The sequence below is a fragment of the Rhipicephalus microplus genome, chromosome 2, assembly GCF_043290135.1.
Source record: "Rhipicephalus microplus isolate Deutch F79 chromosome 2, USDA_Rmic, whole genome shotgun sequence".
NCBI classification, from domain to species: domain Eukaryota; kingdom Metazoa; phylum Arthropoda; class Arachnida; order Ixodida; family Ixodidae; genus Rhipicephalus; species Rhipicephalus microplus.
Window position 1 is genome coordinate 189,692,355 of NC_134701.1, and position 25,460 is coordinate 189,717,814.

At 44.8% G+C, this 25,460-nt stretch overlaps 2 protein-coding genes across 5 annotated transcripts in view; both read left to right on the forward strand.

Moving 5' to 3' along the window:
• Positions 1–728: 728 nt before the first annotated feature.
• Positions 729–25,460, forward strand: part of NUCB1 (Nucleobindin 1) — a 34,799-nt gene continuing 10,067 nt past the window's right edge. The window contains exons 1-7 of one of the 4 annotated variants that reach the window (XM_037421718.2): positions 729–868; positions 1,509–1,644; positions 1,790–1,891; positions 4,561–4,687; positions 6,440–6,537; positions 13,833–14,018; positions 15,145–15,235. In XM_037421718.2, coding sequence (XP_037277615.2) covers positions 1,510–1,644; positions 1,790–1,891; positions 4,561–4,687; positions 6,440–6,537; positions 13,833–14,018; positions 15,145–15,235 — 739 coding nt within the window. In that variant the 5' untranslated portion in view covers positions 729–868; position 1,509. Of the gene's footprint in view, positions 869–1,137; positions 1,282–1,508; positions 1,645–1,789; positions 1,892–4,560; positions 4,688–6,439; positions 6,538–13,832; positions 14,019–15,144; positions 15,236–25,460 lie in introns of those variants that run through there. The other 3 variants (XM_075887172.1, XM_075887171.1, XM_075887170.1) reach the window with 3 other exon arrangements.
• On the forward strand, positions 17,366–25,238 carry LOC142796464 (uncharacterized). Its single transcript, XM_075887163.1, has 3 exons — positions 17,366–20,909; positions 21,534–23,572; positions 24,048–25,238. The coding sequence occupies exons 1-2, from the start codon at positions 20,538–20,540 to the stop codon at positions 23,562–23,564; spliced, it is 2,403 nt and encodes an 800-aa protein (XP_075743278.1). The 5' UTR covers positions 17,366–20,537; the 3' UTR covers positions 23,565–23,572; positions 24,048–25,238.

Here is a 25,460-nt window from a genome sequence, read left to right on the forward strand (position 1 = left end):
TAATATGCGTGTCCCCCCAAAGCGCACCTGCAGCCCAGAGGAAGACTTGCCTGATGAGTAGTCGCTTATGACGGTTACGAACACAGGCGAACGTTTCTTGTGGTTACGTGGCCGCATCATTTGTTAATTGCACCCTCGCTCTCCTCCCCCATTTTTTTTTTTTCGTCATGGGCTTTTCAGGCCAGCGCAAAAGTTACCGTAAATATTGTTACGAGAAGGAGACCGACTCGGAGGGGTAGTCAGAGATGTATTTACACCCGGTTAAGCGAGCAGCGCTAGCCACAGAGATTAGCTCGCGCCTGTCTTCTTCTTCGTCTCTATGCACTAGCACGTAGCAATATAATATATTGCAAAACTGCAACACAGGTGTTATCGAGCGAGAGTCTGAACTTTCTAAAATTAATCTTATACTTTCTTTTTTTTTTATAATGTGCTACAAACACAAGCAATTAGCGTTGATACAGGCGCGTCAATACGGTGGCTAACGTCAGTTCATCTGAGTACGTGGAATCTCAAACACACAATATGCACTTCAGGGCGTATTAAGTACGTATGCTGTTTGTATTATGAGCTTAAAATCAGACTATAAGCACAAGATTATGCGTCCCGCCTCGCCGCATGCGCGTAAAAGTACAGCGAAAGCTCTACGACTTGCTGGCAGCCCCGCGGACATTGACGCAAATTGCGAGGTTGGCGACACCCAGCGGCTACCTTGGTTACCTGCCTGCTATGAATCCAGCGGGCTAGCGAAGGACGACGCTGGCTAGTTCCACGTCGCGTATGAGGTTCTCGTCGTGATACCTGTGCACGCCCGCCGGCTGTTTGAAAAGCACGCCGTTCCCGCTCCTCGTTAAAGTTCACCTAAAGAGTGAGTACCTTGTGCTTTTAGACAGCTGTCTTCGCGCAGGTGACGTGCGTATGGACGTAATCTAATAATCGCACCTTTCCGAGCTCTCACAACTTCAGCTGTTGCTCGTAGCATCTGTTTGTCCGAATCAACGCGATTGCTATCTGTCGTCAGCGTCTGGTGCTGCTTGGGGATTCCCTTGCTTCGGAAAAAAACCGGTTTATAATGCGCGTGTTCGCGATCAATCGATCCGAGTGCGATCATACTCCTGTTTGTTATCTCCTGTCTTCCTTTCTGCTTCTTCTTCTTTTTTCGCCCCGGCATTTATTGGGCTCTGTCATCAGACCCACTTTCTCCCTTGTCACTCGATGATTGTCGCGAGAGACGTTTTTATCTAGTTGCAGTGCACGTCCCCGTTGAAAGTTTTCTCGTAAGTGAGTGTCCACCGGTTGGTCAGCCGTCGCCGGCTGCTTGCCAAACCTTTCGTCACTTGTTTTCAGATAGTAGCAATACCGCAAATCTTCCGCATTAGCTCTTCAAATCCCGCCGTTACACGTGTCATTACTGCGATGCTCCCAGATTTCGCAGTCGTTTGTTGACCCTGTGACCTATATGCACTCGTCACAGGAACCACGAAACTTATTTTAGGTCTTGTTTTCAGAATGACCATGAAAGCGCACCTAGCAGCTTGCCTGTTGCTCCTTATATTGCAAGGAGTTGTCGGACCGCCGGTTGACAAAAGGAAAAAGCCAGAAGAGCCAGCCAAGGGAAACACCGTTGAAGAGCCTCCCGATTTCGTACGTTCAGCCTTTTCCTTCGTGTATATTTTCTTTTAGATAATAATGAACACACGATGACGTGTCATTAACATGACAATGTGTCCATTGACCACCTAAAAAAAAGTGTCATCTGCACTAACGATAATGTCATTATATTGAACAGGGCCTGGAGTACAGTCGCTACCTTCAGGAAGTGGTTCAAGCGCTTGAGGATGACCCAGACTTTTCTTCTAAGCTAAAAGCTGTCAACATCGATGACATAAGGGTAAGTAATTTAATGTTTTGTATGGTTGTCCAGTGTTCATCCCTGACATTCACACTAAACAATTTTATTGTACTGTGTTCAGCTGCATCTCAGTTAACCAAATTTATAAGATTGCATCACCCTCGTTGCACTAACCTTTCTTTCCTTGTGACTGGGTGACACTACTGTCACTTCTCTTGCATGAGGTCTTTAACAAATTTTGTTCTTTTCATTTATCGTACTATCAGAAGTACTGTCCTGCCTTCGTTTGATTGCATAAGCTTGTAAAATAATGATTCGTGTGTCCCTTGTGTAAGTCCATATGATCATGCCATGAATTGCAATCATGGCGTCCTTTGAAAGTAAATCAATACCAAAACTGTGGTTCTCGTATGTGCACCACCGGATGTATAGATTGTCAGATAACTTACTGGTACAAGGGGAAGATTGAGTTTATTAGCTGACACCTCTTCGGGAGAGTATTGTTAAGCAATCTAATCTTGTATGATTTTGGCGACATGTACACTTTTAAGTAACATGGTTTGTTTTCTAGATGGAAGGAGTATCATGCTCGCTGCATGTTAAGTTAATGTGAAATGGAGATTTACCTTGGTGTTTGCACGAGAAGAGATCTTGAGTTAGCTCAGTTCACTCACCTGTGGTGACCTGATTGCTTCTAATTGTGATTGATCACTTATTGTAAGTGCTAGGCATTGTTGTGAGGCCTTTACTTGCATTCAATAGAGTTCTCACGGGCAAATGTCACGTAAAAGGACAGTTGTCTCGTGCTTAACTTTCTTGTATTTGTTTTTATTGTTGATCATCAATATGGTCATGCAAGCTCTGTTGAGCAATGTTTGCAATATAAAAAAAAAAAGAATGTTCTTGATTTATAATATTACATTAATGTAATTGCACTTAATCTATCTAATTGTGTTTGCAATGTTTGCAATATGAAAAAAAAAAGAAAGAATGGTTTTTATTTCTAATATTACATTGATGTAATTGCACTTAATCTATCTAAATGTGGCAAAGATGCCAGCAGGTGTGTATGACAGGATTATAAGAATTTACTTTTTCCACGATGCTGTGGCACGTGCGCCCTTCCCTAGGGGAAAAGTCGTGAAACGCTTCCTGGTCTCAAAAGCCTTTGTTCCAGTAATGCCAGTTTTTTCAGCCCCTACGAAAATGCCTGAGGGCAGCAGAGGAAAATGGAAAATGCAGATTGTTGCTTCCAAATAAGATTTTCTTATTCAGATACAATGCATGAGATATCAGGAATCTTACCTGTTTTCATAGTGCTTATCATAGAAAAGCTGTGTACATTGACTGCATGACTAGAACTCATCATTGAAGTGAAAGTGCAATACCACACAAGAATAATTTTGACAGTATTTTTTGCGATTGTACAGTACTGATTTGTGATGTGATGTGGCATCATGTTGGCTTGTATTCGTGAATGAATACATCCAACTTCAGGTGAAAGATGCACCTTAACCAATTAACAGAATCACCTTCAATTAATTGTTAAACTGAATGACTGTTACAGGAAGCACAGTAAAACAAGCAGCAGAAACCATAATTAATTGTGCTATGCCGGCAGAATTCTCCATATTTAATTAAAGAGCTTTCTCTCTCTCTTTCTGCATTGTGTGGGGTTGCATTATTTCTTCAGAATAATTATATCGTGGGGGAAATTTCGTGCATTTCAAGAGGCCTGAGTATGATGAGAAAAATAGGTATTCAATAAGGACATGTTGCCTTTTACGGACATTCTCTAAAAACCGCTATAGTCTGGAAGTAAAATTTTCAAAACAATAGGTTACCAATTATATGCAAAAACTGAAAAAAAGTATTATTTAACCAAGAATTTTCGATGTTGCAAGCTCTGGTCTGGTTTCAAAGGCCTGCAGGATGTACACTTTAAAAATATTTGAGTTAGCAAAAACAAGATGTCTAGCAGGTTTCCTCATTAGAACTTCAGGATCAAAGTCGCCGGATGACACGAGTAATGTAGCATAGATTATCATCGTGGTTTTTTTTGAAATTGAGCTTGTGCAATAAGCTGTGTTGGTGCATGGTCAAATAAACGCAGGCGGTATTGGTGGTGGTATGTGTAAAATGGTAATTCTATGCTGGAGTTATGTTTTCTCTTCTCTGAATTCATCTGGCAGGGTGGAATATAGTCACTGACTCCTAAGGGCTATGGTCTTGGTGACAATAGTTAAAAGTAGCATCACAGCCACTTGTTGTTGTGTAGGATATCTTGCCACCTAATATCTTTGAACTTGAAAAGCATTTCACTCATATTTAATGATGAACTCAAACCCTCGGTATGAAATTATGTGGGCATCTTGTGGAGACGAATGGTCTATTTACTTAGTTATGTGCCCCAAGGAACGTATTGCAGCATTATGCGGTACTATGTTGCACAGAGACTCTTTGGTAACAATGTAGTGGACACAAGTATGACATAAAGAAAGAATTTACCTCCGTAAATTCAGCAGTTAGGCTATTTCAGACATATACAGCTGAATTATCAATGTGTGTGATCAAATAAGAGAAAAAGTAGGCTGTGTTTTATGGAACATTCAAGCTGCTTTACGACATACATTCGGTTGTGTGAGCTGTCAATGCGTGTGTGAACTTGTTTGAGACAGCGGCAGGAAATCTGTTGTTCTCTTCTGCAGTCTGGTAACGTGGCTCACGAACTTGAGTTTGTAAAGCACGATGTCCGGAACCGCTTGGATGAGCTCAAGAGGATTGAATTGGACAGGTTGCGAAAGCTCACCGTGCAGGCCAAGGAGAAAGAACTTGGTGAGTCTTTTTCTACGGGCATTTCTGATTTTGAACTGCAAGTGTCACAAATCTTGTCTGTTGACATATTCTGATACAAGGTGTCAAGTGATACGTCAGCTTCAGGGACTTCCTTTGATAACTCTTTAATAATATGCTCTTTAGTAATGAGTGGTCTTTAGTAATATGAACTGAAGAAAGAAAGCTCTTATGTTAGGGTTGTCCTGTGATGTGGACACAAGGTACATGAAAAAGTAGTTTCCTCTTATGATGCTCAAGTGCTCACCCGCAGGTTATGGGATGTAATCCCAGTTGCGTTGGCCGCATTTTCAATGGAGTTCAAAATGCTTGAGGCTTGTGTACTTGAATTTAGGTGCACTTCAAGGAACTTCAGGTGGTCGATGTGGACACAAGGTACATGAAAAAGTAGTTTCCTCTTATGATGCTCAAGTGCTCACCCGCAGGTTATGGGATGTAATCCCAGTTGCGGTGGCCGCATTTTCAATGGAGTTCAAAATGCTTGAGGCTTGTGTACTTGAATTTAGGTGCACTTCAAGGAACTTCAGGTGGTCGAAATTCCCGGAGCTCTCCACTACCGCATCTTGCATTGTAGCATGGTTTTGGGAGGTTAAACCACATATATCATTAGTTTTCTTTTAAAGGTCCCTGCTGGAGATTGGTCATTTAGGTTTTCAGCTGGTAAATTGATGCTTCCAATCTGTTGAGTTTGTAATGTAAACTTGGTCGAGTCAGAGCTCCCAATTGCATTATTTCTAAAAGTCCTGAATGCATTTGTCTCTGTGTTGTTTTGTAGTGTGAGTGGCCTCTTTTGTATTATGATAGAATATAGAAAACAGTTATTGCTTACTAGCAGCTTGTTTTCACGCACTAAGACATGTGCTCTCATGTAGCGAAAGTGCAGTTTCGTGACAAAATGTAGTGAATGAGTAGCTGAATGTGCCATATAACACAAAACGCATAGGTTTATTCTTGTGCGTATGCCACATGTAATTTGGAAGCAATGATAATGAAAAAAAAATTTGCAGCCTGCTTGCATTTAAATGGGACGGCTGTTTCCAGTGACCTTCAAGGCTAGTTGGGCTCTGTGAAAAATTAGTATTACTGATAGTCATTACAGTTACGCAGTTTTATTGATAGATTAAGTTAGTTCAGAGTTTAAATGTCAGAGTTCTCTTACTGTGCATATTAATAGTATTACAAGGGGGGATTATACAGATACAGACGGAGGTATCATAGTAAACGTACTGCACAGGGGACGTCCTATAATAAATGAGTGATCGAAGTTAGCATATAGAAGCCAAATGTAAACAAACTGAACACTGCAATAAATGAATCATTAACACTGTAAAATGTTTAGATTAGAAAAAAGAAATTTAAAAAAATGGTGATAAATACTTAACGGCTGTGCTGAGTGTAAATAATTATGAAGGCTTGACTTGAGGCACAACTCTAACTCTGCATTATAGAGACACCACCCCAACTGGCATCACAATTCTCATTCATTTTGTAAAGTGTCAGTGTTGTATAGTTTTCGTTCTTGTAGTATCTCACCTATGTATTTGTTGCATTTACTCACTGTGCTCTTTTAGCTTTTGTAAGTTCACATTTTAAGCAAAACGGACATGATGCAGATTTCAAAATTTTGTTGCCAATTTTTTCGAAAAGTGCGTTTAACTAGCGGTTGTTTCAGAATTTACTACTGCTTGCCTTACTTTCTCTATGTCTTGAATTACATGCTTTTAATTTACCTAGCAGGCCTGGACCGTAACAGCGTCAAGTTGCCCCACCACATTGATTACCAGAACCCACACACCTTTGAAATTGAAGACCTGAAGAAGCTGATTGTCACTGTAAGTAGCGTTTTTTTTTTTTAATGCTTGAAGCTTCAAAGTGAGCATTTTCACTTTGAACATTGAGAAGGATTGTGAAAGGAGGCTAAAATATGTATCTATACTCTGTGGCGACTTTTCTTGGCAGCACTGCGGGCACTATGGAACCAGCATGCCTGCTACTGCGCCAAAAGATAGTCTACTTACAGTTTTCTTATTTGCTTTGCTGAGATAAATGCCGCTTTTGTTATTATGAGACTCTGACAATTGCAGTAAGTCTGAGGTAAAATAAAGTTATCGCTCACTCTTCAAGAACGCTTTCCTTTCCATTTTTTGGACACCACCACCTTTCCAGCACACCTGTTTTCCAAAGTAAACATAGCATCCATGACAGGGTGGGTCAGTGTGTGGCAGCAAACACGCTGTTTAGTTCACCAAGAAGAATATATTGGTATTATGACTCTGAAATACACATCGAGTTATCAAAATATTTCATTCATTCACATTTTCAAAATATGCTAACGTTGTGAGCGAGCAGAACCAAAAATCACCCACAAGCTTCTGTACTTCTTGCACAGCAACACGAATGGGCAAAAGCTCTGCCTCCGTAGCCTTCGCTTCAATCTCAAGATAAGTTGTAGCTCGGTATAGACGTAAATGTGATTATTTTCATATTTTATTAGTAAGTCGGTCGTCATTCTGAGCTTTCCTTACAGTACGAATCTCTCGTTGAAGGCAATATTTCAAATTAGTCTTGTACTTGTGATGTGTGGTGCGCGTTCAAAGTGCGCGCCTTCGAAAAGTGCGCGTCACGAAAAAAAAAAAAAAACAAAAGGAGAAATACCAGAGTGCACGTGCGGTGCTGCTTAAACAAGAATGACGACGTTAAAGAGCGTCAAGCACGAGGATGCGTGGCAGGACGTGAAGTAAACAAAAGGTAAAACATCCAATGGGCAGCGAACACGGAGATTTCAAGGCCCAATGGCTTGACACCACGAAACAGTAGTATCTCCAATGAGAACGAGACAAGTGGGCCAGAGCTGAAGCAGGAGCCTGGGGAGACCAGAGCAAGGGGAATTCGAGGCAGGCAGTGCAAGCGGAAGGTCGTCACCGGACCGGGCGCTGAAGATGGGCCGTTGGGTTCCGGACCCGAGCCTACAGGACTTCCACCGGCCGGGGCCTCCTGCTGTCGGGTTCCCGCTCCAAAGGACCGTGGCCATCCGGTCCTGAACTCCTTTCCAGAGCCTGCGGACTTCGGTTCCGGCAGGCGAGCTACAGCCGTCGGGCTCCGGGCCCGAGCTGTGCGCCCAGCTGCTTGACTAGGTCGACCCTAGTTCCCGGACGCGTCGCCACCAGCCTGCGTTCTCCCGTCTCCGACGTGTCCACGCTCCTCAAGCCGAAACCATCACGATTTGGTAGGGCTTTTCGACGTGTCGCCAGCAGCCAGCGTTCCCTCGTCCTCGTCCAGCCCACGCAGTGACGCAGGAGTCACGGCGTTCCGGTTTCTCATCACCGCCGAAAACCAACTTGTGGGTGAGACTGCACCGATACTCTTGCGCTACTCCCATCACTCAGCCCCTTTCGAACGTTAGGTTTAGTTACTGACTTTGAACGTTTTTGTTGGGTGTTTACAGATGTGTTTCGTCATGTCCAGTCAACTGTTTATTAAGTGTTTTGTTTTGTGAGGAATCTTTGCCTTTTTTTTTCTTTTCAATTAAACTTTTTGTGTGTTTCTTGGAAACCGAACGGCTTTGTCCTTATTAACAAAACTCTCTGAGGCTCAGCCCGGGAGAAACAAATCAGCAACAAGAACCCCGCATCACAAACTGGCGTCCGCAGCGACAGGACAAAGTCGTTTGTTTTTCCAGTAGATTTTTTGACGCGGTTAACACGATGACGAACACGTGGGAGTTAATTGAGTTGGCGGATAAAATGGGACTGACGGGAGCGGAGTTTAGAGTATGGTACGAGGAGCGGATGGAGAGGGAGCGTGAGCAACGGGCTGCAGAACGAAAGGCGGCGAAGGAAAAGCTTGAATTGGTGCTTAGAGCTAAGAAGGAGGAGCTAGAGCGCGTAACGCGTGAAAATAAAGTGTTGCTAGAGCGTCAGACATGCATACTGAAGCAGCAGCTCCAATTAGAGAGGGTGGACTTCGAGCGGCGACTCGAGCTTGCGATGGCGAAAAGGGGGCAGCTGGCGATGCAGAAGGTCGAGCAAGCGGTGAATGTTTGCTCCGATAGCAGCGTTTGCTGGAGGGAAGTCGATTCCTGCAAGGTTGGCCTCGAGCCTCGCGACAGCCTTACTTCGGAGCGAGAAGCTCAGATAGAGGAAGGCAGAGAGGTGGACAGCCAAGAAGGCAGGAGTCATGAGGAGTTTGTTGAAGCGACGGAAAGCTTCTCTGGCTGGGAACATATTACTTCCGTTAGCTGCTTGGGGACCTCTGAGAGGCCAAGCACCTATGAAGAAGAGCGCCTGGATATGGGCGACCTAGAAGCTGTGGAAAATGTGGTGGAGCAAAGCTTCGATAGCAGGGAACAAAGAAGTTCCATTCAGAATGAGGTGTGTATCAGAACGTCTCAAAGGCCGAGCACATTTCGGGAAGGGGTAGGGCTACCTCTCAATAGCTCCATGGAAGGAGCGCTAGAACGTCATTGGGAAGATGGCAGCGAATGCCATGAAGGCTCTGATATAGTGGCCACTGATTGTTTTGTACCGACAGAGGTAGCAGCAGGCACCACGTCAATGGTCCTAGACCATACGTATATCTCACTCAGAGAGAGAGGGGATTCTAGTTCACAGGATAGCGTAACTGCTATTTGTCCGAGAAAACACGATGGGAGTGCTGAAGCACTCTTCAAAATAAACAGTATCGAATCGGAGGTGGGCTCGATAGTAGGTATGGAGAATGCCAGACAGGGTCTTGAACCTGAGAACGTGATTGGTTTTGAACCTATAATTAAGTCCACTCAAGATGAGCTGTATAATGACCGAGCACAACGGCATCCCTTCTCAAGAATCCAGGAACCTCACACGCTTGTCGGAGCGTTTGGGCTTGCTGAGGGCACCCCGAGCTTGTGTTCATTAGATGGTGAATTAAAAGAAAGCATTTGTGTGAGAGATTGTGGCATTTGGACATTCGTGTCTCAGTGCGTTTCGTGTCGACGCCGACGGCTCGAGACCGCGCCCTGTTCCTCTGTGACCGGTAAGCGTTCATGTGGCCGGCGGGGGCGCAGACACGCGTTTCAGCGAAAGTGCATAAAAGCATGTTTGCCACAGTTACTTTCGAAACGTGCGAGAAGGGCAGTGCGTCTGGTTTGGGACGCGATAACCTGAGTGTAGGGTTAGAAAACCGGTAGCTCTTTCTGGACTTCGACTTTTAGATGCGGACACAAGTAGCTTTGTCCATAGTCGATTTTGTAGTAAAAAGGTTTATTCCGGGTTTCAGAACTTTTAAATGCAATTGGGTGAATCTAAAGTTTAAGTGTGGACATTTGGACGATGTAGCGAACTGTAGCCCGGTGATGTGTTGAACTGCGTGGTGCAAATATGTGGTTTAATTGTGACGTAGTGCAGAACGCGCACTCATCGGCAGTTTTTTTTTTCTAAAAAAAAAACTTGAATAAAAGGGGGGCGTATGTGATGTGTGGTGCGCGTTCAAAGTGCGCGCCTTCGAAAAGTGCGCGTCACGAAAAAAAAAAAAAACAAAAGGAGAAATACCAGAGTGCACGTGCGGTGCTGCTTAAACAAGAATGACGACGTTAAAGAGCGTCAAGCACGAGGATGCGTGGCAGGACGTGAAGTAAACAAAAGGTAAAACATCCAATGGGCAGCGAACACGGAGATTTCAAGGCCCAATGGCTTGACACCACGAAACAGTAGTATCTCCAATGAGAACGAGACAAGTGGGCCAGAGCTGAAGCAGGAGCCTGGGGAGACCAGAGCAAGGGGAATTCGAGGCAGGCAGTGCAAGCGGAAGGTCGTCACCGGACCGGGCGCTGAAGATGGGCCGTTGGGTTCCGGACCCGAGCCTACAGGACTTCCACCGGCCGGGGCCTCCTGCTGTCGGGTTCCCGCTCCAAAGGACCGTGGCCATCCGGTCCTGAACTCCTTTCCAGAGCCTGCGGACTTCGGTTCCGGCAGGCGAGCTACAGCCGTCGGGCTCCGGGCCCGAGCTGTGCGCCCAGCTGCTTGACTAGGTCGACCCTAGTTCCCGGACGCGTCGCCACCAGCCTGCGTTCTCCCGTCTCCGACGTGTCCACGCTCCTCAAGCCGAAACCATCACGATTTGGTAGGGCTTTTCGACGTGTCGCCAGCAGCCAGCGTTCCCTCGTCCTCGTCCAGCCCACGCAGTGACGCAGGAGTCACGGCGTTCCGGTTTCTCATCACCGCCGAAAACCAACTTGTGGGTGAGACTGCACCGATACTCTTGCGCTACTCCCATCACTCAGCCCCTTTCGAACGTTAGGTTTAGTTACTGACTTTGAACGTTTTTGTTGGGTGTTTACAGATGTGTTTCGTCATGTCCAGTCAACTGTTTATTAAGTGTTTTGTTTTGTGAGGAATCTTTGCCTTTTTTTTTCTTTTCAATTAAACTTTTTGTGTGTTTCTTGGAAACCGAACGGCTTTGTCCTTATTAACAAAACTCTCTGAGGCTCAGCCCGGGAGAAACAAATCAGCAACAAGAACCCGCATCACAGTACTGTAACATTCGAGTGGAGTGTTTGTACAATTTTCGACTTGCTACTGTAGCATAGTGCTAAGGGTCGCATTTATAAGATCAGTCAGGGACGCCCGTTTATTTCCTGACCACAATGGTTGTTTTGACAGAAATGAAATGTAACAACACCTATGCATTTAGATATAGGTGCACTTTAAAGAACCCCAGCTGGTCGAACTGATATTGCTACTGAGAATATTCGGTAGACAGTTACAGTGAATAACCGGGTGGTCATCATTTATTGAAAAATTGAGCTCTAACAAGAAATTAGATGTTGGAACAGCTTGTGCGAGCAATATCTGGAGCCCACAATCTCACATTGGTAATTACAATATTGTGGTAGACCGTTTAGGCCCCACGATAAGCTTGCGTTGTGAAATTGGGCCAACATTATGAGTGTAGGGGTGGAAATAAAAGTGAAAAAAGGTGTTTCAGTTAGCCCTTACTCATCCATATTTCAATTGTGCATGACTCTCTATTTTTAAATTGTGCATGACAATTGTGCATGCATGATTGCGTGACGCCTCTGGGTTCAGTCCATTTGTATGCTGTCTCATCCATAGAACATTTGCATTTGTGGCTTTGTTTATCGCTGCATTTCGGTTTTGTTTTGAATCAAAGAACTGACTGTTGTGAACCCCGTGACCCGATTTGATGGTGAGCGCAAAAGGTTGAGGTGGGAAAGAGTAAATGCATAACATTTGCTGATTGTCTCGTCTCGTGACAAAGTGGCTCCAGTCCAAGCCACTCAAAGCCGAGCAGATACAAAAGAAGGAAGATTAGCCAAATTTGTGCACTACCCATCATAGCCACGCTGGCTGAAGCGCCGTGCATTGCAGCTCCCATTGATACTAGTGCTATAGTTCCCTCTAGGGTACTTATAGGAAACTCTAAGGTCTAATCATGACAGTCTGAATGCTTGGCAGCCATTCTGGCTCTGTTGGCGTCTGTGTGTTCCCAAGGTCACAGGGGTCTTAAAGATAACATTGCTTATTTTTTTTACCACATTGTCAGAGTGGGGAGGGCTGTGAGGGGGCGAGATTTATTGGAAGTTCTTTCAAATGGCCCGTGGGATTGAAACGTGCTTCGAGCAAAGTTGTTTACATGCATGCCTTTATTGAACATTGTATTTTCAGTTACAATGGTAGATTGAAAACAGTGAGATTAACATGTCAAGGCCTCTTTACTAAGGAAGCCTTGGCTCATGAAAAATTTTCCAGCACTACCCTGGTTTCACATCCTCATAACAATTGTGTTGCTTTGGGACATTAAAAGGACACTAAAGTCAACTATTAAGTCAACGTTAATTGTTGAAATGGCGGTCCAGAAGCCTCGTAGTGTTACTTTTGTGCCAAGAAAGGGTTTATTTTGAAATAAAACTGCGTTTTAGTGCTCCACATCGGATTTGTGCACTTCAAATTACCCGCCTCAAGAAGCGGACCGACTGGACCATCTCACGTCACTGTTGCCATGCACAACGTTGCCCCGCTTTACTGCAATAGTAAGCAGCAGACCGAAAGCAGCGGGAGCCACAGCAGCAACAACAGCCATTGATTGATTTTCCGCCATTGGCTTCGAGATTGCTGATGCTTTTGTTTCAACTGCACCCCGCTAGGTGGCACCACCTGTCTTGTGTAATCATGCGAAAATTGAATTTTTGAACCACTCACGCCCTTCCCATTGTAACGTCCGATGATCCTTTTTTCGGTGAATCAAATAGAACGAACAAACAGCATTTTATTGTCTCTCTTAATGCACGGAACGTTCTTTATTGAGTGCAGTTAGATTGATTACTACTAGTGATTAAGTGTAGGCAGTCCATGTGATGTCATCGGGATCATTTTGAAAATGTCCCACTGCGGCGCCTGTGTTCTTGTGCATTTACTTTAATTTCTCGGTAAGTAGGGCACTGTTGTTGTTAATATTGTCATTTTAAATGTTGTCATACATTAAGCTTTCACTTTGACGTAAATTGTTGTTTGACTTTAGTGTCCCTTTAAATACACGTAATTGAATTTTAAGGAGACATTTGAAGGAAACAGTAAAGTAGTTTAGAATGGTAAATAATTTCCTTTGAAAAATCTAGTAATATTAATTTTACTCCCACAGGTTAATTATTTGATGAGAAAATCAATACAAAAATTATTTCTTCTGAATTTCCAACCAAAATCTACGATGCCATCATGACAATGTTTTTTTCCTATTTTAGCCATTGTTGCTCAACAAAATTTTCGGAAATTTCAAAAGTTGAGTATTTAGGTTCCTTGTAAGACAGCGTATTTCACTGTAAAAACTACAGGGCTTTAGAAGACGCTGTCAAAATTATGTCATTGTGACTGGTGTAGGAACTACAATGTGGCATTGCGGCCCGCGTTTTCTTTTCGTGTGTTTTGCACATCCTGCACAAAGCATGGTGTTTTGTGTATTGTGAAAGAGTAATTTGCAGATACGAGAAAAATAATTTTTCTCGGTGTCTCTTTTGAAAAAAGGTTATTCTACTTATAGTTACCAACACTGGTTCAGTCATGAGAACCTGCTGCAGTTCCGGGGAAGCACAGGGCGGTTGTGAAAAGTGTGCCGATCCTTGTTTTGTGCGCAGGCAACGAAGGACTTGGAGGCCCTCGACGAGCAGCGCAAGGCCGAGTTCAAGGAGTACGAGATGCGCAAGGAGCTCGAGTACCGAAAGAGCCTGGAGAACATGACGGCCGAGGAGCGGCTCAAGGTGGAGCAGCAGCACAACGAGACCATCAAGCACCACAAGGAACACCCCGCCGTTCACGAGCCGGTATGCTGTGCACACGGTGTCAACACCAAAGGTCCTCTTAAAGGGGCCCTGCAACACTTTTTGAGCGTGGTCAGAAAATGCTGCCGATCGGTAGTAGAGGCCCCCGACAACACGTGAGCCAAATATTATAATTATAGTGCAGCAACCGGCCTGGAATTCACAACAAATTATCAAAGCCCAAAATTACTTTCTCTTCTCGCGACAAATCACGGAACAAGCCCGAAAATCAATCGTAGTAAGCCCATCTATCAGCCATTGGCTGATTTGAACATGGCGTGCTCACTCACTACAGAGATCAACGCAGGAGGCCGCTACTTGTCCAAGCGTGCGCACGCGATCACACTAAAAAATCCGCGCATTTGAAGAAAAAAAAAAAGAATGCTCCAGGTCACAAGGCGCTTAGCTTAGCTTAGTTTGCAGCGCTCTCGTCGGGACGAGAGCAAAAAGAATGCAATTGCTGCATGCGACAAACCTTTGTAACTTCACTCGCACCGGACGGATTCTTGACATTTTTGCGGCGTTGAATTCGCGAGGCAACAAGGTCTTCCAGTGAATTCATTCCATGGTCACTTGAAAAAGTGTTTCAGGGCCCCTTTAATCTGCTTCCTTCTTACCCTGACGACGAGAGAGGGAGGACTGAGGGCTTCCTACTAAATTCTGGAAAGTTAAAAACTGAGCATAACAAGTGAAAAATCAGTTTAGTTGGTTCACTCTAATGACTGATTGTTAATTGCAAAAATCGGGAAACTGGGCACTATACGGGTAGAGGCAAACATCTACACTCAGTCTTTCTGTGTGTCCCATCTTATGTCCTGTTTCCTGTCCTGTGCGCTCAGGGGTTATTCTTTGGAACATGACATCTAGTATGCCACAAAGTTTGAAACGAGATAAAGTGGGAAATATTTGAAATCGCGCTGACGTTACAGCTCTCGAGTCCTTGTGTAAAATAATTGTAACTAAACAAAATGCAACGTTTGCCTTTGTTTCTTCTACAATTATTGGTAATCTTGTTAGTGTAACATCACTGTTGCTTATGTTCTGTAATTAGGGTGCATCAGGTCAGCTTGATTTTGTGCTTTTTTTTAAAGTGGTGTTTAATTTTGTGTGTGTTTTGGGGTTTTTGTAGGGAAGCAAGCCACAACTGCAGGAAGTGTGGCAAGAGCAGGACCACATGGATCCCGATGACTTCAATCCCAACACCTTCTTTGCCATGCATGGTATGTGATGCACCTACCGCTGCCATTCACGCAGGACACCTACCGTAATTACTCGAATCTAACGCGCACCTTTTTTCCGGTTAAGCGAGCTCGTAAATTGCATGCGCGTTAGAATCGAGTACGAAAAAAAAAAAAATTACGGTCAATCTATTGCCATTGGCAATTCCAAAATGGCCGCCCCCTACGTGCGTCGGCATGGCGCGTTGGCCATTTCTGCCTATGTGTTTCCCATGTGCGGCACTTCGTGCGTGTGCTGAGGAGTTCGTCATCCAGTAGTGCATTAGCGTCGACGGCGTGGAAGGGCCGACTCCAAAAACTCGAGTGCACCACGATGCCGCTTTTAAAGGAAAAGTCATCGCGTGTGCAGAAACGGACGGAAAACGGGCCGCATCGCGGTCGTTCGGAGTACCCGAAACGTGCATGCGGGACCGGCGGAAACAAAAGCAGAAGATTGTTGACAGCAAAGCTTCACGCAATGGCTTCAGTGGACCACAGCAGGGTCGGTATCCGCAAACTAAAGAGCTGCTCGGCGAGTATGTGCTTGAGCAGCGAGCGGCACAGCGGCCCGTGACGACAGAACTGCTCCAAGTGCGGGCTATGCAATTAGTCTTAGAAAAAGGTCTAATGCGGAGCCAGTTTAAAGCGAGCAGGTGCTGGCTAACTAACTTTATGAAGAGGAAAAGCTTTTCCCTCCGAAGGGGAACATGCATATGGGAAAAGTTTTGCGGAGGAGTACGATGAAAAGCTCCACAGTTTTCAGAGGTTCGTCCTAAACTTGCGGCGCAACAACGGCTACCTGCTTGGGCAAATCGGGAATGCCGATCAGACGCCTTTTTACTTCGACATGCTTGGCACCACAACTGTCGAGAAGAAGGGGGTGAAGCAAGTTCGCGTGCTGACATCGGTCCACGGTAAAACTACAGTGACGGCAATGCTCTTTTAGACGTCAGATGAGCACAAGCTTCGCCCGTACCTCATATTTAAATGGAAGACGCTCCCGAAAGAAGTAGTTTTTTCGAGTGGTGTGATCGTGTGGGCCAGCGAGAAAAATGGGTGCGCGTTGCAATCAATGTGTTACGTTTTTTTTTTTCGCGGTGGAAATCGGGTGCACATTGCAATCGAGGGCGCGGTAAAATCGAGTAAATACGGTATTTATTTTGGGGGGGGGGGGGGAGGGAAGTAGAGAAAGAAGTTGTGGGGTTTCTGCTGCAAACCCTCCATTTTTAGCATAAAAAGATTCATAATCGGCAATAATGACTTCCTCAGAATTCAATTTAAGTTCTTCTAATTGTCTTCTATGCTGAATAAAAAAACAAAAACACGGATTGAATCAGTTCTAGCAGCAGATAGTGAATAGCCTTAATGGAAAAAAAAGTGAGGGAGGCGAACAGTGCTCGATGTTCTTAAAAAACATTGAATCTTGAGCCTTGCCTATATAAGCAGCTCTGATGTTCAGATAGCTTTTCAGTTCATGTTTAGAAGCCACCACAAAGATTGGAACTTATACCCGGTCAGGATGAAATAGGATCTAGGCATTACTGTCAGCCAAAGTACTTTGAGTAATTCTGCTAGGGCATCAAATTGGCTATTCATGAGTTGCTATAAATATCATATGGTCAGGTGAAGTTAAAGGAGCACTAACTAAATTTCGAAGGCAAGATAACTTGTGGGATAGGTTTGTATGCACACGCGTGTGTCATCTGCAAAGTATCAATGATTAATATAGCCTAGAACATGCTATTTCAAATCGCTCTTAAAGTGCGCGTCGTGTCATTGCTAGTGAAACGTGCCTTTAGTTTTCATGTACACAACCAACTGCCACCTGTGTCACGAGTTTGTGTTGGCTGCCACGATCCTTGGGAGTGTTCTTTCTTTGTGGACCTTTTGAACTGAAAGCGGGAAGCATACTTGCACAGGAGTACGAGGGCTTACATCCCTTCCTCGGCAGTGCATTTATGGGAGGTCACGCATATTTGCGACATCCCAGAGGTGATTGTTGCCAGAGTGGTGCTTACGTGTGCGCAGTTTTGTGTGCTCAAGTTGCCAGCTGCGTACAAAAACCATGCTCATTGCCACCTCACATGGCACACTAAAAGATGAAACTGCAGCTGGATGCTATTAAGGTGGCGGTCCCACTCCAGTGGCAAGAGCTCGACATTTTAGTCGTTGTTTACTGGCTCACTGTGCTTGCTCTGCTCAATGGAAGAATATGAGTTCTATTGCATTAGAAAGTTTACGTTCTGCGCTTTCTAATGACAACTAGTATTTTCGCCTAGTCTGGAGTGTTATTTCATGGCAATTAAAACAGTGCGAGCAAAAAACAGCGTTTTTGCTGTACAAGCCTCCGTTGTACTGCCAGTGCAGCAAAACTGTCCAACATAACGAAATTAAATTTGCTGAGCCTTTTAACGAAGCGTTATGCAAGGTTTCTATGAAGAGATATTGCCAGTAAAGCAATTAGAAATTGATGCACGCTCTAATAAAAATGGGCAAAAGAATGAAAGTTTATGAGTAAATAACTTTTTTTCTATTTTGTGCAGAACAACAATATTGAATAGGTTTCCAGGCTACAATGTACATTATGTGTACGCGAAGTTGTTTTGTGTTCTGATGAACAGTTCTTGAATTATTACTCCTTCAATACGGCAATTTATGGCGCTACTTGGTCAGGCATTACCGACGAAGGGACAAAACTATCCAAGCTGAAACTCTGAAATCTTCAATAATAAATCAGCAAGCCTTTCCCTAGGTTTCTATGAAGAGAAAATTGTCGTAAGTTAATTAGAAAATTTGTAGGACAGCAGTGAATTTAGCTCATTTTTCTGCTTGCCAGGTTCGTGCAAATTTCCTTTTTTTGTCTTTTGTAGGCTAATTCACAACAAGTATTGCACATTAGCAGGACCATGTAGTGTCTTGTAATCACCAGTACTCACTAACTTTACGAAGCGGTGCTTGAAACAAAAGATTTTTCAAAAATAATAAAGCTCGCAAACACTTTTTGACGGTGGCGCCATCTGTCAAAAAAAACATCACGTTGTTTCACGTCAGTTCCGACGTTCGTCAAAAGTGGCGCTTCTAAACATAACTAAGCCGCCAAAACACGGATGGACTTCTTTAGACTTCAGTGGCTAAATCCTGCTGAAAAAGAAAGAAAGAGAAGGAGAGAGAGAAAGGAAGAAGGGAATAAAGCGTGTTGCACTGTACATCAGGAATGCATAGCCAGCAGGTTAGGCTATTGTGCCAAAGATTCCAGGAATTGCTTGGTTGCTCGCCTTTGTACTCAGGTGACTGTAGAAGCGTTTTTGAAGGACACAAAGAACTGGACCTTGCCTCCCCATATTTTTGAAGCCCGTAGGACATTATCTGAAGCACGCATTCCCATCGCAGGGAGGTGACGAGTGTCTGGCAGTGTATGTGTGTTTGAATATTTCACGTGAAATTTTGGTGATCTGTGACGTCATAAGGTGACGTCAACCAACGATTTTTTTGTAGCACTCACGTAGATGGCGACGGGCACTTTTCACGCTAGATGAGGCCTCTAAACTTTCCCAACCATGTGTACTGTGCTGTTTATTTTGTAGGGGAGCGCGAATATTAACTTTTCACATTGAATCGAATACTGCCAAAGGCAAATCAACTTAATTAAATACCTCCTTTTTCGATTAGAAATCTAATCGAATATGGTATTATTAGAGTTCTTGTTCAAGGTTCGCTCTAAATTCATTTCCATAAAAGTTATTTCCGAAGCACACCAGGAAAGTGCTGCTGTTTGCGTGATAGTTGTATGAGTGGAGTATACTTGGGGAAGCAACCAAACAAATAGACATCGTCACATGGCCGATTGAGAGATAGCTCTAAAGTGTTGAAATAAACCCATACAGTAAAGAATTTATATATACGCATATACGTATCTTCATTATTTCACTGAGTGACAATCACTTATCTACAAAGTATACAGTCACATGTAAGCAGTGTTCTTTGAGCTGCATTGCTTGCTTCACGTGTTCGCTTGTGAATAAAACAATTTAGTTGCTTAGGCGGTGGTTGCAAATGAAGCACGGCTTTCTGTTTTACGTGGGACGCACTTGTGCTAAGCGATACACAATAAAGGGGTGCGTTATACAAGCATCGATATATGACTACTACGAATACTAATGTGAAAAAACGGAACTGCGACTGTTGTGAATTTATCTGAACTAGATGATAAAAACTGTATCCTTCTCAAGTATACAAGCACATGGACGAAAGGATGGGAAATTCCGCTCGATGCTGAAGTCTATTCGGCACCTGCAGCCTTCTCCAGTCTGTGAGAAAGGGATAAGCTGAAAAAACTACCGGGATTCCTGGGAGTGTAGGATTCTAGAGAAGGATCGAATTCGCGAACAAAACCCGTTCTTGAGAGTGGGAACAGTGTCGGCGGGGGTGTCACTATTCTCACCTCTTTCAAACTGGAGACACAAATCCATTTACAAATCAGACGAAACGAATTGTCTCCCTCTCCATCCATATATCTATTAGTGTTTGTGCTCCAATCGGGACTTCCGAGACGCTACGCCATGCTCCCTCAAGGGCTGCATAAATAAGCGTCTGTTCTCCACACTCATCACCACCACTTCGACGTCGACTCAGCCAGTCTGGTTGAGTGGTAGCTCGCTTGTGAGTTTTGCGGCTTTCAACGCTGTGTTTCACTTGTCTTTGACGTGCGTCCTGCGAGATACTGTGGCATTGCGTGATTTGGCGCCTTCGAGCCCTGCAGTCAAACTGCGCTTCCATATCATGGGGAAGCTGAGAAAGGTCCTTTCGCGAAAGCCAACGGTACTATCGGCGAAACGCAGAAAACATCTCAACACTTTGCGAACGAAAAGGTAAGCCTTGCATTCTTTCGTACCTTTCTCGCAGTGGTATGTCATATACTGCTCATATGCATGGCACGGGCACAGTGAGCCCTTTTTTTTTTTGCTCTCACTTCACTTCGACAAATAAGTCTACAAAAGTTTTATTCCTGTACGATAATGGAAACAAGCACGATGACGCGCTTACGCAACAATGAAAATGCTGATCTTATTTTCTATCCTGAGTATCGAATGGTTTGTTATTTCATTTTTACAGAGAGAGGCCACAATCTATTTTTGAGAGCCCAAACAGCGACAAAACTGCAAATGAGGGTACCATTCCTCGTACGGAAGTGACTGCTGACGTCTGTGATGAGGTTGCTGCAGACTACTGGGACAGCCTAGGGGTGGACGAGCACTTGCCAAATCTCTGCTTTTCAAATGCTTCGAATGAAACTTCGTCGCAATGCATGAACATCTCTGGAAGAAGAGTTGTCTCAGTTGTTCATTTTATAAAGGCCATACAAGAACTCGGCAACCATCGCTGCGCCAGTCCACATGGTGGGTTCTTTGAACTGCAGACAGAGCGTAGAGTAGGCTTCTGGTCAGAATATACATTCAAGTGCAATGGATGCGCCGAAAACAGGAAGGTCACCACTGATCCTGTAGCGGAGCCAACACCCCTAACAGAAAAGACGGCACTAGGTGTCAATGATGCTGCAGTGTGGGGTTTTATGAGCATAGGTTCTGGACACTCGCACCTAGAAGAGGCAATGTCCGTCATGGAAATTCCTGCAATGAGCAAGGGATCGTTCCTGCGGCGAGAGGAAAGCATTGGCAAGGTAAGAGACACATTTTGCTATAATGTATATACATCAAGACATCGATGAATCACCCAGTATCCGAGTATTTTAATTCACAAGGTGCCTTAGAAGCGCAACCTTTCCTCTATACTTTTGAGTGAACCACTTGCTGAATTCTGTAAGGTGGCTACAATGCTGTTGAGGAGAATACCTGCGTAGACCCATTCAAATATCCACGCAGAAAACGGTGAAAAGCGGTGTGAGGAGGATAGTCTCGCATAGATACAGTACTTGTGCAGCGGTAAAAACTTAGAAAGACGCCGACAAGATGAAGAAATATTTAGGTGCGTCACCGCAAATATATCTTCATTCATATTAGTCGGCGCCTTTGAAAGCTTTCAGGGATAGTTTGTCTCGATCAAACGAATCGTGGGTAAGCTTCCGTTTCATGCACTCGGTTAGGGAGTCGATGTCATTTTGCGCTTCAATACTATTCGCGGCTGCTAGGGCACCACTTACGACTGAGTAATTTTCATTGAAATGACAACACTGTAGCAATTTTTTAGTACCTTGCAAAATGTGGTGCTTAGAGGTGAATGTAGCCGCCAAAGGTAACTTGAGACATAGCTGAAAGCTCTGCCGTCTTTTTTTCTTGTTTTTCAGTTGTGGAAGGTAGCCCTCCTGAAGGAAATGACTGAGGCTGGCAAACAAGAGAAAAGGCTCGCAGAGGCTGCAGGACACTTCTGCGAGGATGGCAGTACCCCATGGATCACCGTAGTTGTGGATGGCGGTTGGTCCCACAGGAGTCATGGCCACAGGTACTCTGCCAACTCAGGTCTGGCTGTCATCGTAGGAAAGCGCACGCAAAAGCTGCTTTACTTGGGCGTGAGAAACAAGCTGTGCAGCACTTGCGAATATTATTCCAAGAAAGGCCAGACGAAAGAGCACACATGCTACAGAAACTGGAATCAAAGCTCTGGCGCCATGGAGGCCGATATTCTTGTGGAAGGGTTCCAAAGAAGCACTGAAATGCATGGTGTGCAGTATCGCACTTTCATTGGCGATGGAGACTCGTCAGTATACTACCAGCTTCAGACTAAAGTAGAATATGGCCGTTTCATAAAGAAAAACGTGTGCGCCAATCATGTGGTCAAGTGCTATACTTCTCGACTTTATAGCATCGCTAAGGAAAGCAAGGGCATTCGCTCGTTGCTGTCGGCTCCTAGAATCAAGCGAATTAAGAATGGAGCTCGGAAGACTGTGAGCCACTACGCCAAAATTCTGCGCGATTGCAATGGCAGCACAGAAGACCTGAAAAAAGAAAAATCACGACTTATTCAAGAGCTAGCTTCAGACCTCAGGAATGGGCCGCTACATGTTTTTGGAAGTCACGATGGCTGCAAAAGCTACTTTTGCAATGGAAGCAAGGCAGATAACGTGTATCAAGCAGTTCCTAAAATACAACAAGTGAAGCTGATGTCTGCAGCCAACATGATTGCGGACAAAGCAGACCGTCTCATCACAGATGACACGAGCAATCTTGCTGAAGCCATTATGTCCCTTGTGGCTAAATTTTCTGGAGGAAAGCAGATAAATCGTTGCCAGAAGGGCTCCTATGAGCATCGCTGTCAAGGTGCGGGGCTTCATTTTCAACTGGGACCTGAATGGCACGTGAAAGCAAGCAAGGCTGTCACTTGCACAAGCCCAGCTGCAACCCTAAAGAAATACACGCAGAGGAGATTCGAAATGAAAAGGCAGAGGATGTCACGCAAAAGGCGGCTATTTGAGGAGAGCGGCCACCGTGAGCGCAGATACGGCAATCACGCAGCCAGCAATTCGGCACCCCATTATGGACCAAGTTGTCAAAAGCCAGACATGTCGGCTGCCGTATTGTCTGCGAACACAGAAAGGCAACTGCAGGACCTACAGGTGGATGACAGCAAGCGAGCAAGCATCGAAGAAGAGACGCGTGGGCAAGCCAGCAGTCCCGAATGGCACGAGCAAAGAAGGCTCCGTCTCACCGCCTCCAATTTTTATGCTGTCTGCACAAGGAAAGACAGCACTCCTTGTGATGCGCTGGTGAAGCGGCTCCTTCAACCCAAAGGCTTCACAACCGCCGCAACAGAGCACGGGAAGCAACACGAAAGTGTTGCACTCCAACTGTATGCAACAGAAAAAGAAACGGTTGTTCAGCCATGTGGGCTTTTTATTGACCTGAAACACGGGTTTTTGGCAGCTACCCCGGATGGGCTGGTTGGAACAGACCGAATTGTGGAAGTCAAATGCCCGTTGAAGTACAAGGAACATGAACCACTGGAAGCAGCAAGAAACTTCTCGGAGAAAAAACAAAGAGATGGCGCTCCGGTTCTCTCTAGGTCGCACAGCTATTTTTATCAAGTGCAGGGCCAGCTGCACATCACCGGGCGGATTATCTGTGACTTTGTAGTGTACACCACAAAAGGTATACACGTGCAGGAAATACGCAGTGATGATGCTTTCTGGAGAGCGAAAATGGAACCATTTCTTTTGCGCTTCTACAAGGACTGCATCCTTCCAGAGATTGTAGACTCCAGACTTGCTCGGTCCATGGACGTGCGCCGTCCGGAGTGGAACAGACTTGCCATTGAGGCTAAGGAGAAAACGAAGAATGGAGAAGCACCGAAGGCCAAAAGAGCCAAGTACAAGAAGGACTAAATATGCCTGTAAGTAACTGAGCTTGCAACGGTATAAAGCGGAATATAAGCGGTGATCTTCCCTTCGCGCCTTATCAAAATATGAGTGGTAACTATCTTTCCGTGTCGCTGCGTTTCCTTGTGTCAGCTATTCCGAGTGTGATTTGTTTGGGATCAACTTGCTGTGATAGCATTGAAACAAGTTCACTTTCTAGACCAGCCTAACTCGTCGCTGTTCATAGCACGGAGCAATTTGTATTCATGCCCGAGAAACACCGTTCCTAAAGACATTTTTTTAACGTTTTATCTGAGCTCCTGAAAAAGTAGCTCTCTCTGCGCCTGTCATGTTGTAATTTATTTGAAGCATAATGTGAGAAATGTCGCGGAACTGATGGTACAACCACTGCACTATATTTATGCAGTGATTCTAACAACATCGAAATATAAGCCCATTCTAGAAAAAAGCATTATTTCAGCAGTTCGTATCATGTTTGTGTGTTTACAGGGAATAGGAGCAGCGGACGCCAACGCAAGACACTCGTGCCCGGTGTTACAACCGTGCATGGCAGTGTGCCGTTTCCTAAGACGGCGAAAAAGGATGCGGCGATATCCACCACCTCTAGCAGAAGCAAGAAAGCCAGAAAAAAAAAAAACGGTCCTTGTCAGGACCAACCTTCTCGATGCTTCGGTGGAGATTTCGCACTGAATGCGTTCTTCGTTCAACTGCCGTCTCTCTCTGTGTACTGTTTTATTTATCTCTTACTTTACGTTGCTGCTATCTAGACAGCTGAAAATAATGCACATTGCCCAATGTTGCCCGACTTTGCCATTAGCAGCCAACCTGCGGGATGAAATTATAATTTTAGTACAAGAACAATCGCTTCCGTGTGCCTTATTGGACAGCCTCTTGGAAAAGCTGAGCTAGTTTTCGGGTGTCGACTCTAGGTCTATACAGATAGGTTGGGTTTCGCTGAGAAAGAGCCCTTACGCATTTTATTATTCAATACTCCCAAAAGGACGCAATTCGCATCTGTGTTACGACTTGCGCTCTTCGGTGCGGTGCTAGGAGGACTCGTTTTATAGATGAAAAAATTGTCTCTCATATGTTTCGCTAAAGCTGAGCAGCGCATTCGTGTATACGCCTTGTGCACCGCCTATAGAGGCGCCACTGATAGCCACCTGCGCCCCATACATCTGTTTACAGCTGCGCCCCATACATCTGTTTTGGGATGCATGAGGCTCATAGTGTTCTCGCTAGCAAAAAGGCAAAGCCCTTCTGTCGTTCATGCATACAAAATCACCATTTTTGGCTCACTGCAAGGCACGGAAAAGGGGCTTTGTGTAATGATAGCCAGGAAGTAGTGAAAAGGAGCTTCCTGGGTAGCTTCTGAATGTAGCGACATAAGTATCAAGCGGACCATGCGCGACACCCAAACTACATTCACAGTCGAACCAAAGCTGCTGACAGTGGAGAAACACGCCGGTATTCAGGGCCACTGAAGAACTTCCTCGAGAACTACTCTTTTTCTACTCTTTTTCTTTCTACTCTTTTTTAAGGAGGAAGAGAAAGAGTCGGTTCAGAAACCAAACCATTATTTCCAGCGCGGTTTAGTTATACGTTACCAGGAGAGAGAGAGGCACCTCTTTTCCGGACAGTTGCACGGGAGTACAAAGGCTCTCAGGCCCGTGCCTTTTTTTGTTGCTGTTGTTGTTATTGGGGAGCGGGGGGGGGGGGGGGGGGGAGGGCGTCACGCACATTTGAAACGTTTCAAAGGAGATATGGGAGCAGCGGCACCCCCGAAAAGAATGGATTAGTTCCAGCAGGAACAGGCTCTTCGCCACTGCATGCTACCATGAGGTTTCCAGCTGTGATGAGTGAGTCGTTAACTGTTTATTGAAATAGAAAGAAAACAATGTG

Bases quoted from the DNA above. Each gene is read 5' to 3' on its own strand.
- LOC142796464 (XM_075887163.1), top strand. From the start codon at position 20,538: ATGAACATCTCTGGAAGAAGAGTTGTCTCAGTTGTTCATTTTATAAAG. The intron at 20,910-21,533 runs GTAAGAGACACA...CTTGTTTTTCAG, and splicing joins GAGAGGAAAGCATTGGCAAG to TTGTGGAAGGTAGCCCTCCT.